General features: G+C 42.0%; 1 protein-coding gene across 1 annotated transcript in view; it reads left to right on the forward strand.

Annotated features, from left to right (window-relative positions):
- sorcs2 (sortilin-related VPS10 domain containing receptor 2) overlaps positions 1-24496 on the forward strand; it is a 196514-nt gene that overhangs the window by 161506 nt on the left and 10512 nt on the right. The window contains exons 4-13 of the mRNA XM_068755638.1: positions 717-881; positions 3565-3638; positions 6577-6641; positions 9341-9459; positions 12443-12532; positions 17070-17249; positions 19177-19323; positions 20355-20457; positions 21583-21659; positions 21838-21929. Coding sequence (XP_068611739.1) covers positions 717-881; positions 3565-3638; positions 6577-6641; positions 9341-9459; positions 12443-12532; positions 17070-17249; positions 19177-19323; positions 20355-20457; positions 21583-21659; positions 21838-21929 — 1112 coding nt within the window. The remainder of the gene's footprint in view (positions 1-716; positions 882-3564; positions 3639-6576; positions 6642-9340; positions 9460-12442; positions 12533-17069; positions 17250-19176; positions 19324-20354; positions 20458-21582; positions 21660-21837; positions 21930-24496) is intronic.

The following is a 24496-nucleotide window of genomic DNA, read 5'->3' on the forward strand; positions in this document are numbered from 1 at the left end:
TTCTTTGCAATTAAATTAGCGTTTGAGAATAAAAATGAAACAAACGGATGAGCACTTCCTGTCAGTATGCTTCCTCGCCGGCCTGCTTGTTTGTGTTCGTGCAAAACAAGCAGAATTTATGATCTAAATAATCACAACAAGCTGTATACTTTCCTTTCCTGTCATAAAGCTTTTGGCTCTTTGATGCTTTGCATCCATTAGTCTAAAACTAATGAAGGAGTAAAAGTTACTGTAACAAACAAAATAAAAAAAGTAGGTGCAAACACCACTGATGATAGCAAAAAATCTAAAACCCCCTGTTGGGCAGTTTCCCACCAAGCTCCTGGCGCAGCGCTTCCTCTTGATCGCCCCTATTTATAGCCTTACATCTCAGAGTCCAGGAAATCATTGTATAATGTGTAGGGCATCATCGTGCAGGTTCTGGTGTGCCTGGTGTTTAATGCTTTCCTTTTATGAGCTATAAAACTCATAAGGACAATCAATACGACGTGACCTCGCTCTCAGTCGCAAGGATGGTTGTTATGACTCAGAGGAAGGTGTTAAATAAATGCACGGTATGAGCTTTGTCTTGCATTGCATGGCTTTACAGTGCAAACAGGGAATTAAGATGCAAGTATTAATGTGAGGAGGAAAGCCTTTCTTTATCGTCCCCAAGCTGCTGACTGAGTGATCGGCGCATTGCAAAACTTGACCCCTCTGACCCGCCTCTCCTTCAGGTCGTGCTGGTGGGTTCATCCATAAACGAAAGGGATCAGATGCTGTTCATTAGCACCGACGAAGGTTCCTCCTTTCAGCGGCAATCCATCTCCTTCGGTCCGGATTCGATCGTCTTCCACCCGAAGGAAGAAGACAAGCTCCTGGCCTACTGCAAAGACGGCAGGGTGAGTATCACAGCGCTGCAGAAACATGAAAACCAATCCCTGACTCTTCAGAGGACAGAATGAAGCACACAACAAAAATGTTAGTCCATGCCGCAGTGCAGCAAGGCGTTAAAATTTAGACTTTCCCCACAAACCAGTGGAACACAAACGTCAGAGAACAAGTTGATGTGTGATTTATCGTTCAGCTATCCGGCTGCAGGGTGAACAGCGGCCGCATTTCAAATCAAAAACATGTCGCAATCTCACTTGGCCCTTGTAGGAAGATATTTGAAAAACTCTTAGGGGAAATGCAAACAAGATGGGATTTAGATCCAAAGAAATATACATTTTAAGACCGTTTCTATATACGGGATGCTTCGAGACTCGGTAAACAATTTAATTTGAGTCAAAGCCTAGTTTTGTAAATGATGGATGAGTACTGCAGGCAAGTTAAGTAAAAGCTTTAAATTAGCTTCTTTCAACAGTAAATATTTTCTTTCGCTTTACATTTGAGGTACTTCATAAGTTAACCTCTCTTTTAGTCCCTTATGTATCCATAAAGTGAAGATTAGAGTTTGCTTGTGAGTTTATTGGTGGGGTTTCCATTGCATTTAGGTTTGAATCCAAATAAAGGGGTTGGACCCCCCCCCCCCCCCCCCCCATCTTTTTCTTGTGGTAAGGGAATTATTTTCTGTCATTTCCAATGTCTGTATTCAAAAAACATAATTGCTGGGTGTTGATGGGGGAGGGAACAATTGGGTATATTTATGGGGTTAAAATGTAATACACTTTATTAATCCCCAGTGGGAAATTATTCTTATACTCAATATATAAACAGGCCAGAGCGCACACACACAATCACACACACACACACACACGCAGCCTGTAGACATGCAAATAATAGAGATATGGTGGAGTATTGGGCAGCCACATAGAAGCGCCCTGGGAGGCTTTGGTAATTTGCTCAAGGGCACATCAGCAGTGCTCAGGAGGTGAACTGACTTTGGTCCACGCTGAACTTGAACCGGCCGCCTTCTGGTCCCCCAAGCCAAGTCTTTGGAGTGGACCGAGTGCCGTTTCTATGAGTATTCACAATTTTCTGTGTAATATTTACACCAGTAATATTTTGCTGTTACAAATCCAGTCGTGTCAAATTATGATTTGGCATGGCATTTTGGATTAGGGGACTGTTAGGGGCTTTGGCAGAGGTACAAACTCGCCATGTCTGTCGGCTGGATGGCTGGTTTGTTTGTCAGAAGGATTACTCAGATGGACAGATTACATCAGAGAGAATGAGGTCTAGGAAAAGATCCCGTTAAATATTAGTGTTGACCCAGATGAGGGGAGAGATGCAGGATTTTCTTAGAACTTTCCTTCACCTGAGAGATTTTAGTTTATTTTTTCCTTCATAAACAAAAGCTGCTGGATTCATTTCCCAAACTTGGTGGATGGGTGGAATATTTGCAGAGTGGAACATGTGCAGGGATGCCAGGCAGACACTGATCAGCCCTGGCAATCTGCATTCTGTTGAGAGCTGTTCTTGCTGTCTTGACTTTTACTCGTTGGTTTTAAACATTTCATTGTTTAAATGTTTAGTTCCAAAGAATGTCCTGCAAAGTGGGATTAGTGGGTTAGCGGGTGTGTTGAGCTTAAGGCCTGTTTTCACGGTCACATAACTGAATTTGTCCAGATCTCCAGGGTAAATATATTATGTTCAACACAAAAGGTGGTGTTCCCTGTGAGTGATTTTTGACAACCAGCTGAATTTATGCGACTTTTGTTTTTTACACTGAAAATGCAGAAAACTATTCTTACTTGTGTTTCTGGTAGTATTTAACACATTCGGCCCAAAACAACTGTTTCTGTTGTTTTGTAAAATGCTCTATACTTTTAAGTCACAAGCCAAAGCCTCTGCTATAAGCAGACACATCTCACAGTCCTGACTGTGCCCAGCTGCATCTCATTTGTTCATGATAATAAAAATATTCTAATGTCCTTTGTCTTTTGAACCATGAAAACGTTTTTACACATAGAAAAAGTCCATGTTTTCACAATTATAATGACAAATGGTCTCATTCTGTCAAGCAGATGCTGCATTTGTTTGGCAAGAAGCAATTAAATTATCTTCAAAAGAGAACTGATGATGATGAAAATCTTTAATTTCTAACAATTAATTATTGTTTCCTGCTCATTTGTCTAACATTCTGTGGATCTGTTACCACTCAGATCCACCCATTCTCACAAGTATGGCTACATTTCTCCTTTAATGCATCTTGTTTGTCACAACAAACTGTGTACATTTTTGAGTGATTTCGAAGGTGAGAGGAGGAGAACCAGATTCCACGGTGGATTTGAACCCTGGATTTCCTTGGTGCGATTCAACAGCGCTGCACACTGCTCCTCTTTTTAGCTTATTCCATTCTCATTCCCTCTGAAAGCAAACTGCTCATAAAGTATTAGGTACATACATTCAGATACTGATGCTGGTATGATTCATTAGTTTGGCTCAGTCTTAAATTGGTGAACCTTGAAATTCAGTTCTTTAAATAAATGAAAGGTTGTTGTTTTCCCAAAAAGAGACTTTATTTATCCTCTGTTGTATGTGATACAGCTTTTAATCTACTTGATTTGGGCTTCATATTTAATACTTTAGTTGTGCATTTTTCTGTCTAATTACACTCGTCCCTCTGACTTTTGTCTCCAGCTCTTTGCTTCCGTCGACCTTGGACGCAAGTGGACATTGCTTCAGGAGCGGGTGACCAAGGACAGAGTCTTCTGGTAAGTTCAACTTTATTTTCTCATGGTAAAACTTTACTTTCTATATGCAGTCTAGCAGTAGCTGTCTGCTACTATGACATGATTAAGCGCATCATGTTGTTTTTCAATCCCAAAGTATTTTTAAAGTATATTATTGATATCAAACTCTAACTTATTTATTTATTTACTGTTCATTCGTCCAAGTTTTGTGCCAAAATCATTTTGTCAATGTCCCTCAAACGGCACAATTCGATGTGCTCCACTTCAAGCCCAGATGAAAAGAAATCAGTGTTGAGATATAATTCCAGTTTGCAGCATTCAGACTCGCGCTTTCATGTTTTCAGGCCTGTTTTTACTAAAAGGCTGAGAGGTTCTCATGTAAAAAAAATGAAGTGTTTAAATATTCTTTGCAGCCGTCTGCTGGAAGAGTGTGTGGTTGGAAGAGACAGCTCGCTAGACGCTTGCTTTGGACTTAGCTTTGCCTGTGGCCCAACAGTCATAAAAGCAACAAGAGAACAGGGGTCTGGAAGCCAGCCCGCATAAATCACGTTGAAAACAGCGTATTAAAACCAATCTGCTGTTGGGGTGGTCTGGCCGAATGTGTTCCTGGGGTCCTTGTTTTTTGTGATCCAGGCCCATAAAGCTTGTCCTTCTGGATGAAAAGGCTAGTCCCGGTTTTGAAATTGAACAGGCCTCTTACAGGAAGATGGCCGACAACAGGCACACACATTTGAGGATAAAGCGATAAAGATGAAACGTTGTGAAAAGCAGGGGACAATTGAATGCAGTGAAACCCAGAGCTTGGCGGAAATTGAATTCCTTCGAGGGGAGGCTGTTTTTGCAGAACGTCGCTCTTACCAATTCTTGTCTACTAAATTAATTCTCCTTTTTTTGTGCATTGACGGTTACGATTTGCTCGGTGGATCCAAATCCAGACAGAGGTAAAAGGGATAAAGAGGATTTATTGGAAGGCAGCGGGTGGAATGAAGACTGGAAGGGAAATGAAGCGACTGAGGCGAAGAATAGAGTATGGCGTTCGCTTGTTGGGAGACACACGTAGCTGATGATTGAACGAGTAGCAGGCCGGAGGATGCTTATGACTATGAAGCATGCGGGGGTAAAAAATAATTTGATTAAACATGAGGAGTGACCTGAAACACGCACCACTGTAGCAGAAACAACAGTCTGGAGATGGGTGTATGAAATACTTCATACTGCTCTTTTTATGACGATAAAAGGGGGGGAATGCGCACCAAATCCACATCCCACAAACAAAATACACAACTTCTGTGTCTCTATTTGTGGACCGAATACATCACAGCAAGTCTTTCCCATTCCGAAAGGCTCCTTCAAATGCAGTCAGTTCTTTTCTGCACACACTCCTGCAGCGCATCCTTTGAAGGAAGCGGCTAGCGAGGCGAGGCTGAGCGACAGGCGGCTCTTATTTCTCACTTCTCTATCTTGTGCATCGTTGTTTCCTCCTCTGCTCTGCCCTCCTGCTTGCGACCCCAGAAATAGTCATCACCCACCACCATGCCTTGCTTCTTACAAAAACATGTTGAAAACAGTGGAAGCGTATTGTAAGAGATGCAGACAAGGATGCTCATGTGTCTGCTTTCCTTTGAAGAGTTTTTTTTTTTTTTATTGTGTATTTTTAAATGAAGTCGCCGAGCATACTGTAAAGGCTAATCCAAGCATGCGTTTATTCTTTATGGCAATGGGCGGATCATGGTTCGGTGCCTCCTGCTATATTTCAGTGATTCTGTTTAAATGTCTTCTTGCTTCGACTCCTCTCTTCGCTGAATGTGTCCTCCTTCCTTTACCTCCCAGACTGCCGTCTTTAAAGTCGCCGACCAAACGAGGCATAAATCCCACACACTTTTACTGCGAGGAAGGTCTAACCGTGCAAAAAATGTTAGTGCAAGGAATAAATTATGTATTACCAGAGCAGAGCGCGCTTTCACCTTCAGTCTTCGGCATTTGCATTTCAAGCGTGTAGCTGACATTTTTACCCAAATTAGTCTTCATTGAGTGAAAAGGCAGAGGTCCAAAATCTTAGGCAAGGACACTTTAGCAGGACATGTTGGACCTTTTCTTTCTCCTTTCGTGAGACCAGTCACTATGTAGAAGCAAATCCTGTCTTCTGAAAGCAAACCTTTTCAAATAAGTCCAAAATAACAACTACTTAAATGTGTATGTCCCTCCCTGTGTGTCATCGCGGGCACGCTTGCTTACCATGGTAACCGATGGCAATCGGTTCGGTTTATTGAGAACTTGATTTTAATACAACAGTAAGGCAACTGCTCCTTGAAGAAAACCTGAACCATAATCCACGAGAAGCAGATCCTGTAGCACTTTATCCATCTTTGCTTCCTCCTTCCATGCCCTCCTAATTGCTCGTAAAGTCTCTTTATAGGCAAACTAACAGGGTTTTAAATCTCCACTCTATCTTTACGAGTCTGGGGATTTTTTTACGGACTGCACCAAGCAGTTCTAATCAAATGTTACTGCTCGGTTTACTGCTCGCCGAAAAGACGCGCGCAGCGAGGGAACTGCGGTTGTGTGTCAGCGTGCTTCAAAGAAAGAAAGTGGCACAAAGTTTAGTTTGGGCATGAAAGGCCAGGCTAGCTGGACGTGAGCGTAGCACGGTTTAGTATGAGTCTCTATGGACTCTATGTCCATCCACCAGGCCACACTGCCTCTTGCATGGACACTGATGTAAATCCAGAGGGACAGAGTTGTCCTTTCTGAACAAAATTATTTGAGCGCTAAACTGAAAAAAGCAAATATTGACATCCATCATGAAGAACGTTGTGCTGTTTACTGTTTACAAATGCGCCTTGGTGTTGTTTTTAGGCCCGAGCGCCTATACTAGTTTTTGTCTTATGTCTGATAAAGTGCTTTGTAAATGTTCCGAGGTCTACTTAATTAATTGATGTCCTTCTCTTCTGTGTCCCAGGTCAGTGTCTGCTGTGGATGTGGACCCCGATCTGGTTCACATGGAAATGCGAGATACGAGTGGAGGTACAGCGATGCTCCGTCTATTTATAGTCTATATTTTATTGTCATTCATAAGACTGTTGTGACTCCACGAACGAACACTCCATGGCTGTTTCCCGCTTTCTGCCATGGAGGAATGTAAACCAGACCAGGGCTACTTTAATGCCATCCAATATCAGGTCATGGACACAAAGCTGTATTACTCTAGCTTTCCAGTAGACCACTGGACCTCTTGGGTGTGTTTAATATAGAGGTGTGTGTGTGTGGGGGGGGGGGGGGGACAATTGGGAATGAATAGATTCATTAAGGAGAGGTGTTGGGGGAAATTCAAGTCAAAAACCTGGAGTGGGAATTTTAATATCAGCTGAGTGACAGATGGAGAGTACAACAGTTAATGCCCCACCAGGGGCTCAGAGGGTAATAGATGTGAAGCATATTTAAGATTACGTGGGTTGATAATCAGTGTCAATTTATAGATTGGATTTGGTTTGCATCCCAGCCCTTAATCCCTTACCCCTAATAAACCCGAGCAGGAAGTCATGACATGAAGGGTCTGTTTTTTTTTTTTTGTATTTGCAGTGCTACTCTTTATTTCCCCGACAAAGCTCCCCACTGTTCAGCCTTTTAACCTACACACAGTAAGATGCTGGCAGCAATGTGAAAGCTGTCAGCCTGAAACAATGCTGTCTGTGTTTGTGGAGGGCAAGCAGGAGAGGCCGTCGGCCTGGGCCAGCTGCCCAGGCAATGGGAGCGCTTCTCGGGGCTAGACGGCACCACATGGTGCCCCTCCGCCTCCTTTTCACTCTTTTCTTGCTATCGTGCTCATATAGATACATAGCCAAGGTTAGCTGGAGCGATCAGGCACGCCAAAGCAATCTGTTGGTCATGTGCCCGCCCCGCCCCCCACCTCCCCGTCACACGCAACATCTCCAAGGTTAAACGGTGACATGCGCCCAGAAGTCCTGGGAGTCTGCAGAGGCGCAGGCCCCTGCCCAGTCCATGCCAGGGGAGTCGAGCCCAGGACTGCTGGTTGACAAAAGGGAGAGGGCCCCAGAGAAATTGGTGGCACATTGATAGATGAGCCATGCGTACAGGGATGCTGGCAAGGTGTGTGCGCACGTGTGTGTGTGTGTGTGTGTGTGTGTGATTTGAAAGTGAGTGTATAAAAAGAGACTCTTGTATATACATTTAAATTACAGAAACCATACAGTCAGTAAAATAGAAAAAATAAAAACAAAAACAAATGTGTAGCTTATGATGCATTTCCGACTATTTTCTGTTCAGGTATGTGAGGAAAGCGACATGAAGAAGAGTATGTGCCACAAGCTGCAGATGAAGGTTTAGCCCATGCTAATGGCGTTCTGCTGCTTTGATTAAATGTTCAGGCTTTTCAATAAATCTAACAACACCACATAATCATTGAATTCAAATCAATAATGTTAATTCCTTGTATTCTCTGACTTACGTTGTCTTTTAAGCATACTGACAGCAGAGGCCTGAGGACTCCGGTGGGCTGTTATCAGTTGGCCTTTTGTTAAATAGGGTGCTGATGGAATAAAAGCATGTTTATCAGTGATTTTATTGAGTTGTAGTAGAGTACCGTATGCAATAAAAATAATAGCAGGAGTATCCCTGCAGAGCATGCAAACAAGCTCATTTCAGTTTTGTACCTTTCACATTAAAAGCACAGATGTACTGATATGGTGTAATAACTAATCCGTGCAGAATTTAAATTCACCTTAATACTGAATAAAGTAGCTTAAAATATCAACATATACAGTATAGTACGTATAAGTCATATATTTTACAGTGTAGATCATCTTTACAGGTGGGCTATGAAGAGTTATATATATATATTTTTTTCAATATTAGATTGCTTTATTTATGTCACTGTTTAATGCAACAGAAAAGGAAACTCTAAGGATTGGTTTTATTTTTGCTTTTTTCACAATGTAGCATCTCCTCATTGTGAAATGTAGTTTAAAGTATCTTTTGAACTACATTTCACATCCCCTTATTCGTCTTCATCGCCAGACCAGCGTCTGTGTGACCAAAATATTGGTCACACATCCGACCAATATTCCATGTTCAGGTACAAATGTGAAATATTTTGATTGGCTATTGCAGGATTTTAAATGAGAATGAACATGTTCAGTTTCCGCTGTGCTGTCATTCTAAACCCCATATGTGTGCCGGACACATTTGCTCCATCGACTTGCGTCTGAACAAACAGCCTCACGTGTGCAGGATGGTTGTGAGTGAGCGTTTTCTCTCTTGCCAACTTGTAACCTCCGGGAGAATAATGGCTGAATTTCACCCGCTGATGCCGCTGACGCAGCAATCTGGTTGAAATTCAATCCTGGGTAAGTGCTGCAACAGGCGCTAACCTCTCAATGTGTCTCTATGAGGATAATTCCTCCTGGCCACTCGGATGCTAGAACATATTTCTACAGGGATTCTGTCATAGCTTATAGAGTTTGGGAAAGATGGCTCAATATTCCTATTCACTCAGTATTCTCTCGTATTTTTCTTCTCCCTCCTCCTTTTTTTTGCCTCTGTCTGCTGCTCTATAAGCTGGTTTTATAATCACAAATGTTCAAATGTAGCTCTGATGTGATTGAATTGTTCCTCTTGTACTTGCTTCATTTCTCTCATGTGAATAAAAGTTAAAATTTGCTGCACCGATTAAGGGAACACTAACCTTGTTTTCTGTTCTGATTTAGGTTACCTGTACGTCACGTGTCTCATCCAGAACTGTTCGGACAAAATGGTCACAGCTCAGTTCCTCGGCAAGATTGACCACAACTCTCTTCTGGTGCAGGACGACTACATATTTGTAAAGGTGAATGACACACAAGGAGGGTGAAAGGGGCCATTCTTAAATTACGCTGGTGAAATAAAAATAAAAATCCTGGTTTCAAATCTTTCGTGCATGAATGTCGAGAATGTCTATTTTTATTCAGGGACTTGGTTTAAAAGCAGGTCGTGGAAAGAATTACAAAGAGAGACCGGCACAGAGTTTTGGGAAGTTTTGTTCAGTCGTTTTTTTGTGTAGCGGAGTCGCAGTGTTGAAATAACTTTTTGTTTCGAAAATCCTGAATTGACTTGGATTCATACTAAAAGGTACCAAATAACTTTGCTGCCCTTTCACTAAGTTTTATGGAAAACTAGCCAACATATTTTGTCTAGATTCAGAGTCATGCTGCAAACAAGCCATATTATATATCCTCCTGAGACCCAGCCAGTTAGCATGTCCTCTGTAGTGGACATCTGTCAGGGTCCCAGGAGGATATAAAAAAAAACAGACTGGTGAAAAGAAGTAATAATCTTGAGTTCATTATGGGAACAGTGACCCATTGCATTATATTTTGTTAGTGTTGTATTCTCACTCTTAGCTCTTTGTTTTTTTTATAGTAGTAAAGACAATCGCAGCTCCTGATCTTCTCCACAATCCTTAATTTAAGATGAGATAATCCTTTATTACTTTTACAATGGGGAATATTGCAGCAGCAAGTGGAAATGCAAAAAAGCAGAAAGAACAATAATATCATGTAAATGAGAATTATCAGCATGAAAGAAAAAAAAAAATAGGAACACAAAATATAAAGCAAAACAACATAAATGTTTTACACAATCGCAAAGGGAATGTCGATATTACAGAGGCATGAGAGAAATGTTGGTTAGTGTTATTGTAAGTATATACACTTTTGTCATCTTGAAACCTGATCCCCTAACTCCCCTTCCACCCGTGATCTACCACCGGCGCGGTGTTGCATCCGTCAGTGCAACTATCCAATCACGTTTTGTGTTTGCAGCGGCAAGAGAGGATGCAGTCTTGGCCGCTGATAAACTCTGCCATTTAGATAACATACTGTACCGTCTTGCCCAAAATGGAAAAAGAGAATTGCTACTCTGAACATTGTGCAGAATTCATCTCGCCTTGTCTATAATTGACTTGCCGTGCTGTACAGCACTGTATGGTCTGAGGAGGCCGAGCGCTGAATCCCATTTGCATGAAATAACAACAGGAATATACATGAGCTGCTACAGCGTCTCCTCCGCCGGGACTGAAAAGTCCTGTGAATGTGAATGTCTACATTCATACATGTGTATATGGATGTGTTTTTCTTAAATTAAATCCTCATTAGCCCAATATCTGCATGTTGAATTTACAAGGTAGAAGTTAGTATTTGTATGCATGTATTTATTTTCCTGGCCTTTCTTGTTTTGTTTTGTTTTTGGTCGAAAAATCTTTGGACTTCTATCCTCACTTCAGGAAACATACCTGCAGCCTTGACAGAGAATGCGCTGATGCACACAGACTTGCCAGTGGTCCGGCCACTGGAGTCCTTATCAGATGTTGAAACACTGCAGGAATATGCAGAGTCAGAGGGGCGATGGGAGTTCTTTAGAAATCCATTTCTTCTGAGAAGATAGCTTGGCGCTTCCTTCAGGCAGCCTTGCTTTCAAAAAAAAAAAAAAAGAAAAAAGCCCGGCTGCGATGAAACAATGTAACCCTCTTTGAGGAAAAAAAACGGTTTCCATTGTTTCATCGCTTTTTCATCTCAGTTCAACATTAAAAAAAAAGAAAAAATCAGATTATCTAATTTCAAGCATAAATGATATGAATGCAGAGGCTCAGATATCTGAGAAAGAGAGAGATAAAACTAGTTCTCTATCAGAATTTAACAGCAGTAGTGCTGAGAGTGCTAAACATTAAGAGGGATAGTGTTTCCTATAGCTGTGTGGTGGCCTGAGCTCAGGATAAGAGTCCTCTTAAGGTTATTCTCACCAGCTCAGTCTCTTTCACCGAGCTTTCCCTGCTGATCGTAGCCTCGGTTTATTCGGAATTCTGGCTCCATTGCCTGGTGAGATTTGAGCTTTCAGCAGCGGGTGCAGCCTGATCCAAACCTTTCCCCACAGGTCCTGCTTTGGGAGGTGAGTGACAAAGTCTAGGTGTTGCAGGGGGAGGCTGGTTTTCACTGTGCGAGGCACAATCTGCAGATGGTGAACTTTGCATTTTAACTAAACTACGGCAGGTGTGAATGCTGAATAGCGCCTCGTTTTCTTTTTTTTCTTAATGGATAAAAATAAAAATAAAAAGCCCAAATCTGCAATTTTTCATTGTGCATCCATTCTGTGCCACGAAGTGCAAACAGATATATTATCCAACATGACTGTGGAAAAATTAATGAAGTGTAGTTAGTAAATTCATGACATACAGCGTGTGTGAGGATGTGTCTTGATCTGCGCAACTGATCTTCCTTTGATAATCTAATCACAGCGTAGCGAAAAAAAAAAAAGAAGGGATGTCTTAAAGCCTTACAAGTAAATATTTAACACCTTTACATCGATGCTGCTCTAATTTGTCATTTGTGCCTTATATGTCCCTTAATTGTGTCTTGCGTGTCCGTTATATGTTGTGGAAAATGTGTGTATATGCTGTAAAACAAATTGCCCTCCGAGGGACAAGTGAATAACCAGATGCTTTTTTTAAAATGATTTGGATATTGATTTGTCTCTGCTTTGATAAGTCATGCAGGAGTTTTGCTCTGGAGGACAGAGATGTGATACCAATGAGATTACATAACAAAACAATAAAAAAATACAAGTTAAACGCAAAAGCCACATCTGTTAATATCTGGAAAATGTATCCAGATTCAGATCTAATTTTAAATTTGTTTGAAACAGAGTTTGTAAGTCTTTTCAAAAAGGTCTTATGTTAATAAACCTATAAAGTCTAAGTTTGGTTCCTTGATTTATTCTCATGGTTTGCATCTGTTTTTAGCTATGTTGTCTCACTTCGTTTTCTGCCCATTTCCCAGGTAACGACGGGGAATCGCACCAAGCACTACGTGTCCTACCGGCGCAATGAATTCGTCCAGATGAGGTTTCCCAAGTACTCCCTGCCAAAGGTAAAACACAAACAAGGGTCACACGCCTTTGGCCTCTGATGGCATTTTAAACAATCTCGGTAGCGATGCAGACCTCAGTGATTGGATGAAAGGAAAATTTGATTGGAGAATCTGATTTGGAGCTTGCCAGGTGTCCAGGACTGAAATGGGGAACGGGTGAAGGTGGTTCACACATATTTGTGTGATTCAGAAAAGAGTCAACAGAAAAGAATGTCAACAGAGAGAAGGATCCTATTTAAGTTTATGCAGTTTCACAGCTCACAACTAATTGGCTAAAGGATGAGCTGACGGGTTGTGATTGGATTAAAAGGAGAATGAGACAGAGATATTGATAGAATCTGCATAGAATAGTATTTCTGACATTTCTACTTTACCAGCTTAACATGTTTCATATGATTTCTAATAAGTCAGCAGGTGCATTAGAAAAAGTATTTTCTTCTAAGGTTTCAAGCCTGCAATATTAAAACCCTCTTAGCCAAGGTTCTTCTTCTTTGTAGGAGTCACATGTCATGCCGTGCCCAAATCAGTGCTTGTATCGCCCTGATACACGATAGTTCCCATTAAATATTCACCACTAAGCATTGATCCAAGCGCATTCCGTGTCACCGAGTGAGACAAAGACAATACATGAGCTCCTCTCCAATGTAAAATAAAGGAACCCATGCTGTCAGGTCTGGTAGCACAGGGGACCGTTTTAGCGTGACACCAACCGGAGTGCTATTGAACCACGCTGACTGAGATCAGAACCTGGGGACACGTCTCATGGATTTTTCAGCCTTAGACAAAGAAAAGAAAATCTACAAAGCAATCACTGCCACTGACTCTGTGTCCGAAAGGACTGTGTGGAGTGTGTTTTTGACTAACCAACACACACACACACACACACACTAGATACTCCTTCTCACCAGGAAATGTATAGAATTACAATGCAAGTCCACCACTTAAAGAGATCCTGAGTCTCTCTGTGTGTGTGTGTGTGTGTGTGTGTTTCATCCATGTATGCCCTAGTTTCCCTCTACATGTGTCCTCTTACTTGGGTGAGCAGATAGGTCACATGTTGAGAAGCTTTTAGGTCGAGCGACACGGAGGGACCGGGGACACGGATGGGGAGGTAAAAGAAAGATCTGGAGTGATAGCACATACAAATGCATGTGTGTGTGTGTGTGTGTGTCAGAGAGAGAGAGAGAGAGAGAGAGAGGGAGAGAGAGTGTCCATGGTTTAGGGGGTTTGGGGTCCAATCTCCGTGTTTTTCCACTGTGAATAATTGAATGGTTGGAGGATAAAAAATGCAAAGACCATCCGAGAGAGCAGTTCGGCTGTGTCCTGCGAGGCCTGACCCAGGTTATGGATTAACCACATGCACACGCACACGCACACGCAGACACACACACTTACTAATGCATGTACACATGCATACAGCTTGCTGGGCTGTGAAATCACAGGTAATAATTCTCCCTTTTTTGCTCCGTTCCCATCATGTCTTGTCTTATCTTCTCGAGGAAGTTTGCGCTTGGCTTTAATATTTTTATTCCATAAATAACCAACCACTGTTTTTTTTTCCTTTTCTTACTTTCTGCATTTTTGCTTATCTGCATATGTTTGTCCCATTTATACTGCCTCCGATTCTAAAAAAAACGTCAGCAAATCTAATGTGCAATTGTGAGTTTTGTTGAATTTTGATGGTTTTACTCAACAGAAACAGTCTACATTGTGTTTCAGCAGCAAAATGCAGTGTCGATAGTGAACTGCAATCTGTGACAAGAGAGATGAGATAAAGTTTGTGGTCTAACTTTATCAAAGACCTCGTGGCAGAATTCAGTAAGAGCAGTGACTGGGGGGGCATGGTGAGGATTTAAATGATGAATGGTGAAAGGAAATGAGCTCAACGCTGCTTCAAGAAGGAGAGCACAGTGAAGAGGCAATTATGTCACAGCTGACTGCCAGGGGAAATTTGGCATCAGATGTTGTCAAAAAAAATGTAATGACATGAGCAAGACACTCTTCGCACCGCATCTCAGTAGTGAGCAGCAATTTCTCACCAGTGTAGAGTTGTTGTTGTATTGAGCCAAACGTTTCACACAAGTGGACCAGAAATGATGGAATTGTTCTGAAAGATTCCAAGAGTATTGAATTCAAGGTGCTTCAATTCATCCAGTTTTGGATAAACGACATCCAGACATCCAGGGTCTTTGGTGCACAGTTTCTCACACTGTAGGACATGAATGGGGCCTTGACCTATGATCGGGGTCACTGATAACACATTCTTTGGCACAATGACATACTGGCATTTAAGGTTTATCTTAATCTTGTAATAAATTGGAATTCTATTTGAATAGAAACAGAGAGATTTGATTGATGACAAGATAGAATGAAAGTATTTTGCCTACCTAATGCAGGGGTTGCAAGGTAAAACCTTTTGCAAGGTGGTCAAACTGGAGCTGGACTGAAAGCGTTTTTGTTCTCGGTTTAATTTGATTTTGACTCATTTGATGGGCAGCTTGGCTAAAAGCTAGAAAAATCTAAATAGGAGGTTCATAGCCATGGAGACCATTTATGTCCAATTGTGCGATGACTTTTCTAATTCCCAGACAAGCACATCTGATAGCAAACGAATTAAATTAAGACACAATAATATTGGAAACCAATAACACCTTGGCAGTCTAGGAAAACCTAATGGGTCAAAACTATTGTATAATATGTGCTTGACCCGGACTGTGGCAGCTGTGGCTCAGGAGGCAGGCCTGCTTGTTCATTGATCATGTGCAGCCTGTCTGCTGAACCCAAGTATGCGTGCATGCCAGGGTGATGCAGGCGATTCTATGGAGTGAGGTTTCTGGAGAATCGTCTCTGCCGAGCAGCCACGGCGCTGGCTATTGTAGCACTAGAGGTGAATTTCTACAAAGTAGATTAAAGTCAAAAGTCTGTTGGCAAAGAAAAAAATAACATGTTGTTGCAATGCTTGGGGTTAGTTGTGCAGGAGCAGGAAGAGGAAAAGGCTAAAGAAGTGACAGGTAATTTATGTGCAGCATAAAGCTTTTTATTAGCTTCCGACCAAGAAGTTTGAGCTTGTGTGGAAACTGACAATATAGCATATACAGTATATATGAATGAGTTTTTATTCTGTTTCTCTCGGACTGCATGTATTTCTATCCTTCGCCTATAACGACTGGATATGTTTCAGCTCCTTGAACAGTTGGACAGCTCACTCTCATAGTTAAAGAGCAGGAGGAGCTGATGCTTGCAGACTCCTCTGTTCCGACTTTCCCTCAACATCAAAGCTGCTGCTTGAAACTCACCGTCAGCCGTAAACTCAGAGTGTAATCTGGTGTCAAATATTTAAAATAAAAATGGACAATTCAGCTGGGAACACGCATTTTTTTATGACCGAAGATGCTTTTATAGGATGGATGCTGGGAGGTTTTCTGATTCGTTTTTTGTTTTTGCTTTTTTAAATGATGTGTAATGGCTCACACTTGTGCAAAAATGTTTTTTTAAATCAAATTGAAATTTCATATTGATTTTCGAATTACATAAATTCAGAATCTTGTGATAATAAAGCAACATTTTCTCTCTGTCACCTCTCAGATGGTTTGTGGTGCTTTTATTTCCCAGAGGGCCGTGTGGTTGCTAATAAATATATTCATCATCATCATCATCAATCATGATAAGAGAATGACATTTTACTCATTTGCTTGATTCCCTCCTTCGTATTCTTGTGCACAGATTCACTTTTTAGTTGCATCAATCAGAATGATTCCCTCGCGGCTGGCTTTCTGTCAACAGATTTCATTTCATTTGGTCTCTCAGAAAGTTGCTGAGAATGGTCAGCTACTGCCAAAGGTGTGGGACACAGCTCAACCGGAGGGCATCGCGCATAGAGCTATCTGAGTGACTCCAACAGTCCATTTATTAAGAGTGCACCGCTTTCAGTACTTATTAGTGAGAACCGCAACCATAAATCCAAGGGTAATTGAGCTGTAGTGGTTTTTTTCTGAGCGAGACGGAGGAGTCTCAGTGATTAGAGACACGCTATCTTGGGCACTCCCCCCTCCCCCAAAGCGCCGATGGCTTTATCTTTACGTCTAAATGTTATGTTAATTTAATCACTAACAGAAAGTGCTGAGTCGCTCTCTTGCCGTCGCTCCAAGTCTTTCATGAGTGATGGGGAATGATGGCATCGGACGAGAAGTTTTCGTTTTCGATGGAGGGCTTGTTTCTGACTGCTTAGCTCCGAATCCACTGGATTATGTTCTTCGGCTCGTCAAACTCGTCTGTGAATCAAACTCCGTTGCTTTACGTGTTCCTTTCTACCGTTTGTCCTCTGACCTGCCGTCGCTCACTGCTTTTCTCTATTTCATTCTATCCTCTTCAGAATGATCATTCTAGACCCTTTGGCAATCCTCTATTGAACTGTTTTAGAATTGTAAAATCTCTTTTTTTCTCTTTCACTGTAGTTTTTGCTTCCATTCTGCTTTTTGAACCCAAACGCCACCTTTTCCTCCCCTCCCTACATCCTCTACATCTCTGTCTCTGTCAGGATGTTCAGATAGTGAGCACGGATGAGAACCAGGTCTTCCTCGCCCTTCAGGAGTGGTACCAGTCAGACACATATAACCTGTACCAGTCGGACCCCCAGGGCGTCTTCTACTCCATTGTCCTTGAAAGTGTCCGGAGCACCAAGCAGCCTGAAGAGAACGTCCTCATTGACATACTTGAGGTGAGCTGTGGCGGATGAGTGGGAACATGCTTCATTGCCGCGCACGGTAGCCCATAGAGCACTTCAGTTTAAGTTCAAATAAAAGTGGGGTCTGAATGTAAGCTCCGCCCACTGAGAATTGTTTATCTTGTGGTAGCCAATCAATGAAGCACTTCCATCGAGATGTATTCACTTCATTTATTGTCCTCGTGATGGCTTTTGCAACATTTGGATGCCAAGTATGTTTTAGTGATAAAGGATGAGGACCGTTTCGTGTGTTGAGCATAGCTAATGCTAAATGCTGCATGAAGTGAAGACGATCCTCTGTCCAATGAAATGCAGGGGCAAAAACATTTAACTTTACATAAACTGGAAATTGTTGGGACATTGGACACATTGGTAACTTATTTTTAACATATTGCCACTGTACGCGCTGTTTTGTCCTTGGCCTACACTTTTCCACTTCTTTTCTTGATTTCGGAAAGAAAAAGAAAACTATCCAAACAAATGCAGGGTGTTGCTCGAGTCCCGAGTAAAGTCTCAGACTCTGTGGCTGAGCCTGATCTCAGAGGTCGTGCCCTGACCTTTTCCTCTTTACAGCGTGTGCGGTTTGGTTGTTGTTCATCTCTTGTATTTCGGTAAGATCTGTGGATAAATGCCATCGAGAACAAGAAACATTGAAAAGGGAAAGAGGAGAGAAGACGTGTATAGGAGGAAAAAGAACATGCGGGTGGACCGTAGAGGCGAAGGCCTCGCAGCAGAATTCATTTTCTGCTCCCGTCTCATCCCTTGGCTCCGGGCTGGACTCTCATCACAGGCTGTAGATAGAGGCAGCGAGAGAGAGAGAGGAACAAAACACACAGGGTGAATAAAGACTGGAGGCACAGGGAAGCAAAACCTCCAGTCCAGAGAGAATGCAAGCGGCCTTATGTACTCTGATTTATGCAATTACCTTGTTTCACTCTGTAAACATCTGTATAACGGATAGAAAAGGCAGCTGGTGGAGCCGATGGAGACGTGCTTGCCTGCCTGGCTCTGTGGAAGTGTGCTTCTGCACAGCCTTATGCTATGCTGTTTAATGTTTCAGCTACAGGGCTTGGAGCTATCAGCCTCACGGCCAACAAGACCATGCAGCATTTATTGATCTCAGCAAATTAAACTTTCTCTGACCTGTAATTTCTGTGTCAGTGGTTTCGTTTCAACATTTTAAAGTCACAAGCATTTTATTTCAACTGCTGCCGACAGTCAACAAGCAGGACTCTCTTGTGCTGGTTAATAAGAGTCTTGTTGCTGAATAGCTCGAGTTCCAGGAGTTTGATGTGTAGACTCTGGACATAGCTTCACCACAACTTCACCACTCATTTATGGATTCAAGTGAGAAGATGGAACTTTTTAGGGAAAATACATACTTCCTGTGACAAAAGAGTTTTATTGCAGCTCAGTTCACCGACTTTATGATTAGTGGTTCCTGATCGGTATTGTCGCAATGTGTGTTTTTTTTTTTAAGGAGGCTCAGACGGACTAGTTCAGTTAACTCATATTATTATTTATTTAAAGCATAATTACTGTGATGAATATTTGTGAATATCAGGAGTGGGCCTTTATTTAAATATCAATTTTAAACCATAATACATTAGAACAGCATCTGACATGAATGGCATCAATGCTAAAAATATGAGCTGGGGTTCTGATTAGCTATGGAGACACATATTATCCGCCATTGTCAGTAGTAAAAGCTGCCTTGTCAGCTTTTTGCAGATGAACCATCGTTCTTGTGGTTGTTCTGCAACATCATATCAGCCAATGCGAAGAAGCTTTTATCTCCAGTCACCAACAAGTAACCCCATATAAAAATAATTATTAATTATGAAGGATTATAAATAGACCTCAGTCGTCTCGTCTACAAGAAAATGGATGGATGGCCGTTGTATCCACCTTGTTTCTCCAGGTGCGTGGAGTCAAAGGAGTCTTCCTGGCCAATCAGAAGTTTGATGGAAAAGTGACAACTCTCATTACCTATAACAAAGGACGGGATTGGGAACCTTTGGCCCCGCCCACCACTGACTTGAATGGCAAGCCAATCACCTGCAAAGCGGTAAGCTGACCCAAAATGAAATCCCTCTTCATCCGTTGCCTTTATGTGCCGTTCCTACCTTTATTATCCTCTGAATCGGCTGCTTTTAAGTGAGGCTGTTTTTGACCATTTCCAACATGTTAATATCAGCTTCCAGTAAATTAGAGCGGAACTGGCCGAGAATCTGAAGTGTTTCTCCATCTGATCGCACGGCTTTGACGACTTTCAGCATCATTGCACTCTAAAATCATATTGTCTGCTACTCATACATTGAGCTGAAAGTCAGAAAAAAGGAGCAGGTTGTTAAAAATGCAAAAGGAAAAAAATACGTTCTCACTTTGAAGAGTGTTTCTGAGACTCTTTCATTAAACTCGTCAAAGTTTTTATTGCAGAGCTTGAAGCCAAGAGCAACGACTCCCTCAGAGACTGATATCCATATATAGCACCTGGTCGATTCTTTATTTGAACCATCGCTCTAGTCGTCTGACAAGTTTGAAGGGAGTCTCAGATGTAAGGCCTAGACGTGTTACACACACACACACACACATGCGGCTGTTTACTCCAGTCATGACCTCATTTTCACTCTTGTCTCATCTATACTTCAAGATAACAAACCTTAGGAAGGAAATCAGCTCTCCTGTATTCCTATCTTCACATCAGTTTGCCATAGGAACAGCTGTTTTTTTTTTTTTTAACCCAAGCATCACACGGCATCGCCTTGGTGACGGCACACGTCACTGAGCTGAACCCGTATATTAGATATATTATTATCTATTCTGTCACCAGTATCCGGCCGACGCCGTCAACATTACAGCCTGACAGAGACAAGCTGAGAGTAATGACTTTTCTTTTCTTTTTTTGGCATGCACAAAAGCAGCTTATCATGATGGCTGGATGATTAATGGATGCACAGTCTGCTTTTGATCCAGTGTTGGAGAAAAAAAAGATCCACCCCATCCTGAATGATTCTTCCAGATACATCAGTGCTCTCACAAGAGGCTGTTTTGTGTCACGTAACTGGGTAACAGGTACATTCTTTGTTTGTCCTGCAGCCGGACTGTCACCTCCACCTCCACCTGCGCTGGGCAGACAACCCTTACGTCTCTGGGACAGTCCACACCAAAGACTCGGCTCCTGGTCTCATCATGGGTGCTGGTGAGTGTGCACAGAAAATGCTTGACTGAATGGAATACAGTTTGTTCACAATTCTGTTTCCATTTTCATTTCCTTAAAATCCAGCCCATCATGCCGATGGTGTGTATTTTTATTTTTTTTTCCCCATCATGTTCCACTGTCATGTTTCTACAGTAGCCTAGAGGAGACAAACCAAATACTCGGTTTCAAAAGGCTGTTTGAAGCATTTGGAGTCCACAGGTCTTTGGGGGGGGGGGGGATTTCTAGCTGTGGGGTCTGCAACCCCACAGCTATAAATCTTACAATCTTGTAGTGAGCTTCAAAATAGGTGCTTTATAGTTGAGAGAGTTAGAAGTGAACTGAGCGATAATTTGTGTCATCAAGCGATAACCCTTATATCTGCTCAGAGAAAAAAGACAATCAAAGCAGCAGAAACATAATCAAAACCTGAAAATGTCCTTTTTTTGTAAAGGCCCAGGATGGATGGCTGGATCTAGGCAGGTTTCCTTTATCTGACTGATCGGAAGCTGTATAAGACACTGCAGCCAAGCAGCTCTTTAAAAATACTGGATCTGGTATTTTGCCAGTGTTGCTGAAAATGATAATGAAAAGTGCTCAAACCGGCTTTGCCTCATTGAAACAGCATCAATATGCTGAACTGTGTTACTCATCCATTTACCCTGAGATGAGCTTTGGCCAAAAAAAAAAAAAAGGGAGTTAAAAACTATACTGCTTCATGTTTGCATCATGCTAGAACAGGATTCCGCTACGCCTCAACATGAATTCGACCAATCAGAACGCTTGACGCATTCCCTTTAAAATCCACTCCCCCCATTCATGTGTGACTTTTTCTAAGTCCACCTGAAAGTATGTGAGCAAATGTAATGAATGGATCGATTCGAGGCAAACATCCTTTTTTAAAGCTTTTCACAGGGTTATGTCAGACACTAAAAGTTCAAACCTGTTTCATATGTCAAGTCGACACTTGTAGTTTGGCTTGTTTAAATGGTCATGTGACATTACTGTGCACGTGGAAACAAGGAGAGCCTTCCCAATATGAAGAGCTCTGTTGATTCTGTTGTTGTTGCATGCCTCATATGAGATTCCCCGCCTGATTGCACTTTCAATTCCTTATCTTTCCTTCAGGTAACCTTGGCTCCAAGCTGGTGGAATACAAGGAAGAGATGTACATTACGTCAGACTGTGGGAAGACATGGAGACAGGTAGATGATGTCTCCCTGCCCTCCCTGTCCCTTTATTTTAGTCCCCCTTTCAGTCACACTTTTAATTCAGCTCAATCTAAATATAAAGTTCTGTGCGGGTTGGCTTTTACTTCAACCTGCACTCTGACGTATGCCTTTAAATAGAGGTTTTTCAAACCTTCTTATCACTTCTTTCAAGGTTTTCGAGGAGGAGCATCACATACTGTATCTGGACCACGGGGGGGTTATCGTTGCCATCAAAGACACGTCCATTCCCCTCAAGATACTCAAGTAAGATTAAAGTCATGTCACCGCAGAAGTCACACTGTCAGAAAAGGCCATTTATCAGGTTGAGATCTCAACTTTATTGACTTTTTAAATCAGAATGTAAAAAAAAGAAAAAGAAATCAAGATAGTAAGAAACATTGAAGATTTGAAAGTAGAAAATGAAAATGTAAGACATTTCTATGATCATACAATCGACCCGTGAAATAGCAAGCTTAACGTTCATATATTAGTGATTTATTTGGTTGTAGTTTGGCAAGATCTCTTTGCTGCATTGACTGTTTTAATCCATCCAGGTTTGAATGCAGTTGCATTAACTGTCAGAGCCTCGTGTGTCTGCTCGTGCTTTAAATGCTCCACATCAGCCGAGCCCTTCTATGTAACATGACTAATCTCTTCAGTGCGTACCCTTCAAAAAAAATCCTTTAAAACTGTCCCACTCTCACAGATAATTTCAAGCTCAGCAAGATGTTATCTCGTTGACCTTAATAAATAAGGATGAAATAATGGGAACGCTTAGATAAGGCAGAACTCAGAGATACATTTATCGCCGACCTAAATCAAATGACCTTTTCAGAGAGCCCACATCTGTCTCTCGGCAGATTGTCGTCCTTCACATTTGTCCCTCTTTCATGCCTTAAGTAAATCAATAGCCGCAAAGGCTTTGCCAGCGGAATGTAATACATCTCCCAGCGACACGTGGAGAGCTGCAGAAGCCATTGTTCTAAAACAGACGACGGCTTCAACAGTGAAACAAGCACAGTTTTTTTTTTTTAACACTTCATTACACAAAATGGCTGTGAAGTTATCGCCTCATCAGACGCTGAGCTTTCTGGCCTCTTTGTGCTGCTGCTGGAGCCAGAATCTCTTGTCTTTTTGGATTTCCACGGCCCTCTGATAATTTGTTCTCCTTCGACTGCGCTACAATTTCTTTGTGTGTAAATGCAGAACATTCCTACCAGATGAAAAGAAAACACGTCCACCCCATTTTTCTGAATTGAAATAATTATTTCTTGTAAATGTTTATTCCTAGAGTGCAATTTTATTTGTGTTTTGTTTCGCACTTTGACAAATACATGCATATGCACGACAAAAGCGAATCAACTGAGATTATTTCTTTTTAAGGGGAGCCCTGCTTCACAGGAGGATGCTGAGACGCTATTGAGAATCCATCAACTTATTTTCTTTTTTTGTCAGATTATTTTCGCTTGATATAAATATTCTAAAATTCATTTATGTTTCTGCAAAAAAAATAAAGTTGCTATTAAGCTCGTCTTGCTGCCCTCTGCCCATGATGTCCCATAATTTTTGGGCCATAACTATTCATTGTGTTTGTATTCTGCAGCCTCTATATTTTATAGTCATCATTAATAATGGAGCAGCATTTTCCAAGCCACATTTAAATTGCATGTCAGTACTTCCACACACTGGATCCGATATGGGGACTAAAGGTGGCGCCTGCGTATATTTTGCTGTTGAACAACATGCAGTAAGTAAGTCCCTGCAGGACTCAATGTGAAGAGATCGCTATGCCTTTTTAGGGCTTCCAATTCTGACAGAGTAGCTCTTTGGGTCGTGTTTGCTTCATATTTACAAAATGGCTCTTGTATCTTCGGCATGGTGGCGCAGCGGTTAGCGCTGTAGCTTCTCAGCGAAAATGTCCTGAGTTCATATTCCCATTCTGTCTCTCCGGGTTCTTCCCTCCCGCCTCCGATAGTAAGCAGGAGAGGAGAAGTGTGACCAAAGGCTTGTCTGTGTGGTTAAGTGGGCAACTTTTCCACCTCCTGCCCTACGTCAGCTGGGATAGGCTCCAGTCTTCTTTTAGACACTCATAGTGCTCCCAAGAAAACTCCATCCATGTCCTCTAAACAAGACTGACCCTTCAGTGCCTTTGACTCTCGTAACTAATTACACCGTGCTCCTGTGTGCAGAAATCGGAGACTCTGTACATCAAAGCGAAGCCATCTTCATGCCACTTGAAGAGCGGTGCGTCTCTAGACCTTTAAATGTGAATGCCGCGCGTGCACTACGCACACACACACACACGCATACACTCGAATCATTTCGCCTAATTTTCCCCAGCTCCTCTCAACAGCTCACTCCCGTTCAACGTGCAACTCACGGGATGCATTCACTTCAGTTAATCATGAGAAGCTGACAAATGAGATGCCGCCGCAAAAGCGCCGGCTGGTGTTGTGTACGTTCGAGAGTCATGATCAACTCTCGTAGATTCGTTTCTGGAGTGAGTAAAGGCTGATATGTGGCGTGGAGTTTAATTACCAGTCGGGGTTGATTGCAGGGTTTCCATCAGTTGCAATAATTCCTCAGGTATTAGCTGGAGAAAATCAGATGAAGTTGGACACTTAATTGTAGAAGGTGCCTCATGGAATCATCTGCCTGAGTTTAATGCCTTGCTCGAGGGTATTTTTTGATGGAATTTCAACTGTGTGATGGACATGAAGCCTCGTCATGATTGCTAATGCTCATATGATGTGTTGCAACTTCTCTGGACACCAGTTGTCCATCGTATATGGAATTCAGTGGATTGGCTTGTGTGATTGGGGAAATGAATG

This window comes from Brachionichthys hirsutus, chromosome 23 (genome assembly GCF_040956055.1).
Source record: "Brachionichthys hirsutus isolate HB-005 chromosome 23, CSIRO-AGI_Bhir_v1, whole genome shotgun sequence".
Taxonomy (NCBI): domain Eukaryota; kingdom Metazoa; phylum Chordata; class Actinopteri; order Lophiiformes; family Brachionichthyidae; genus Brachionichthys; species Brachionichthys hirsutus.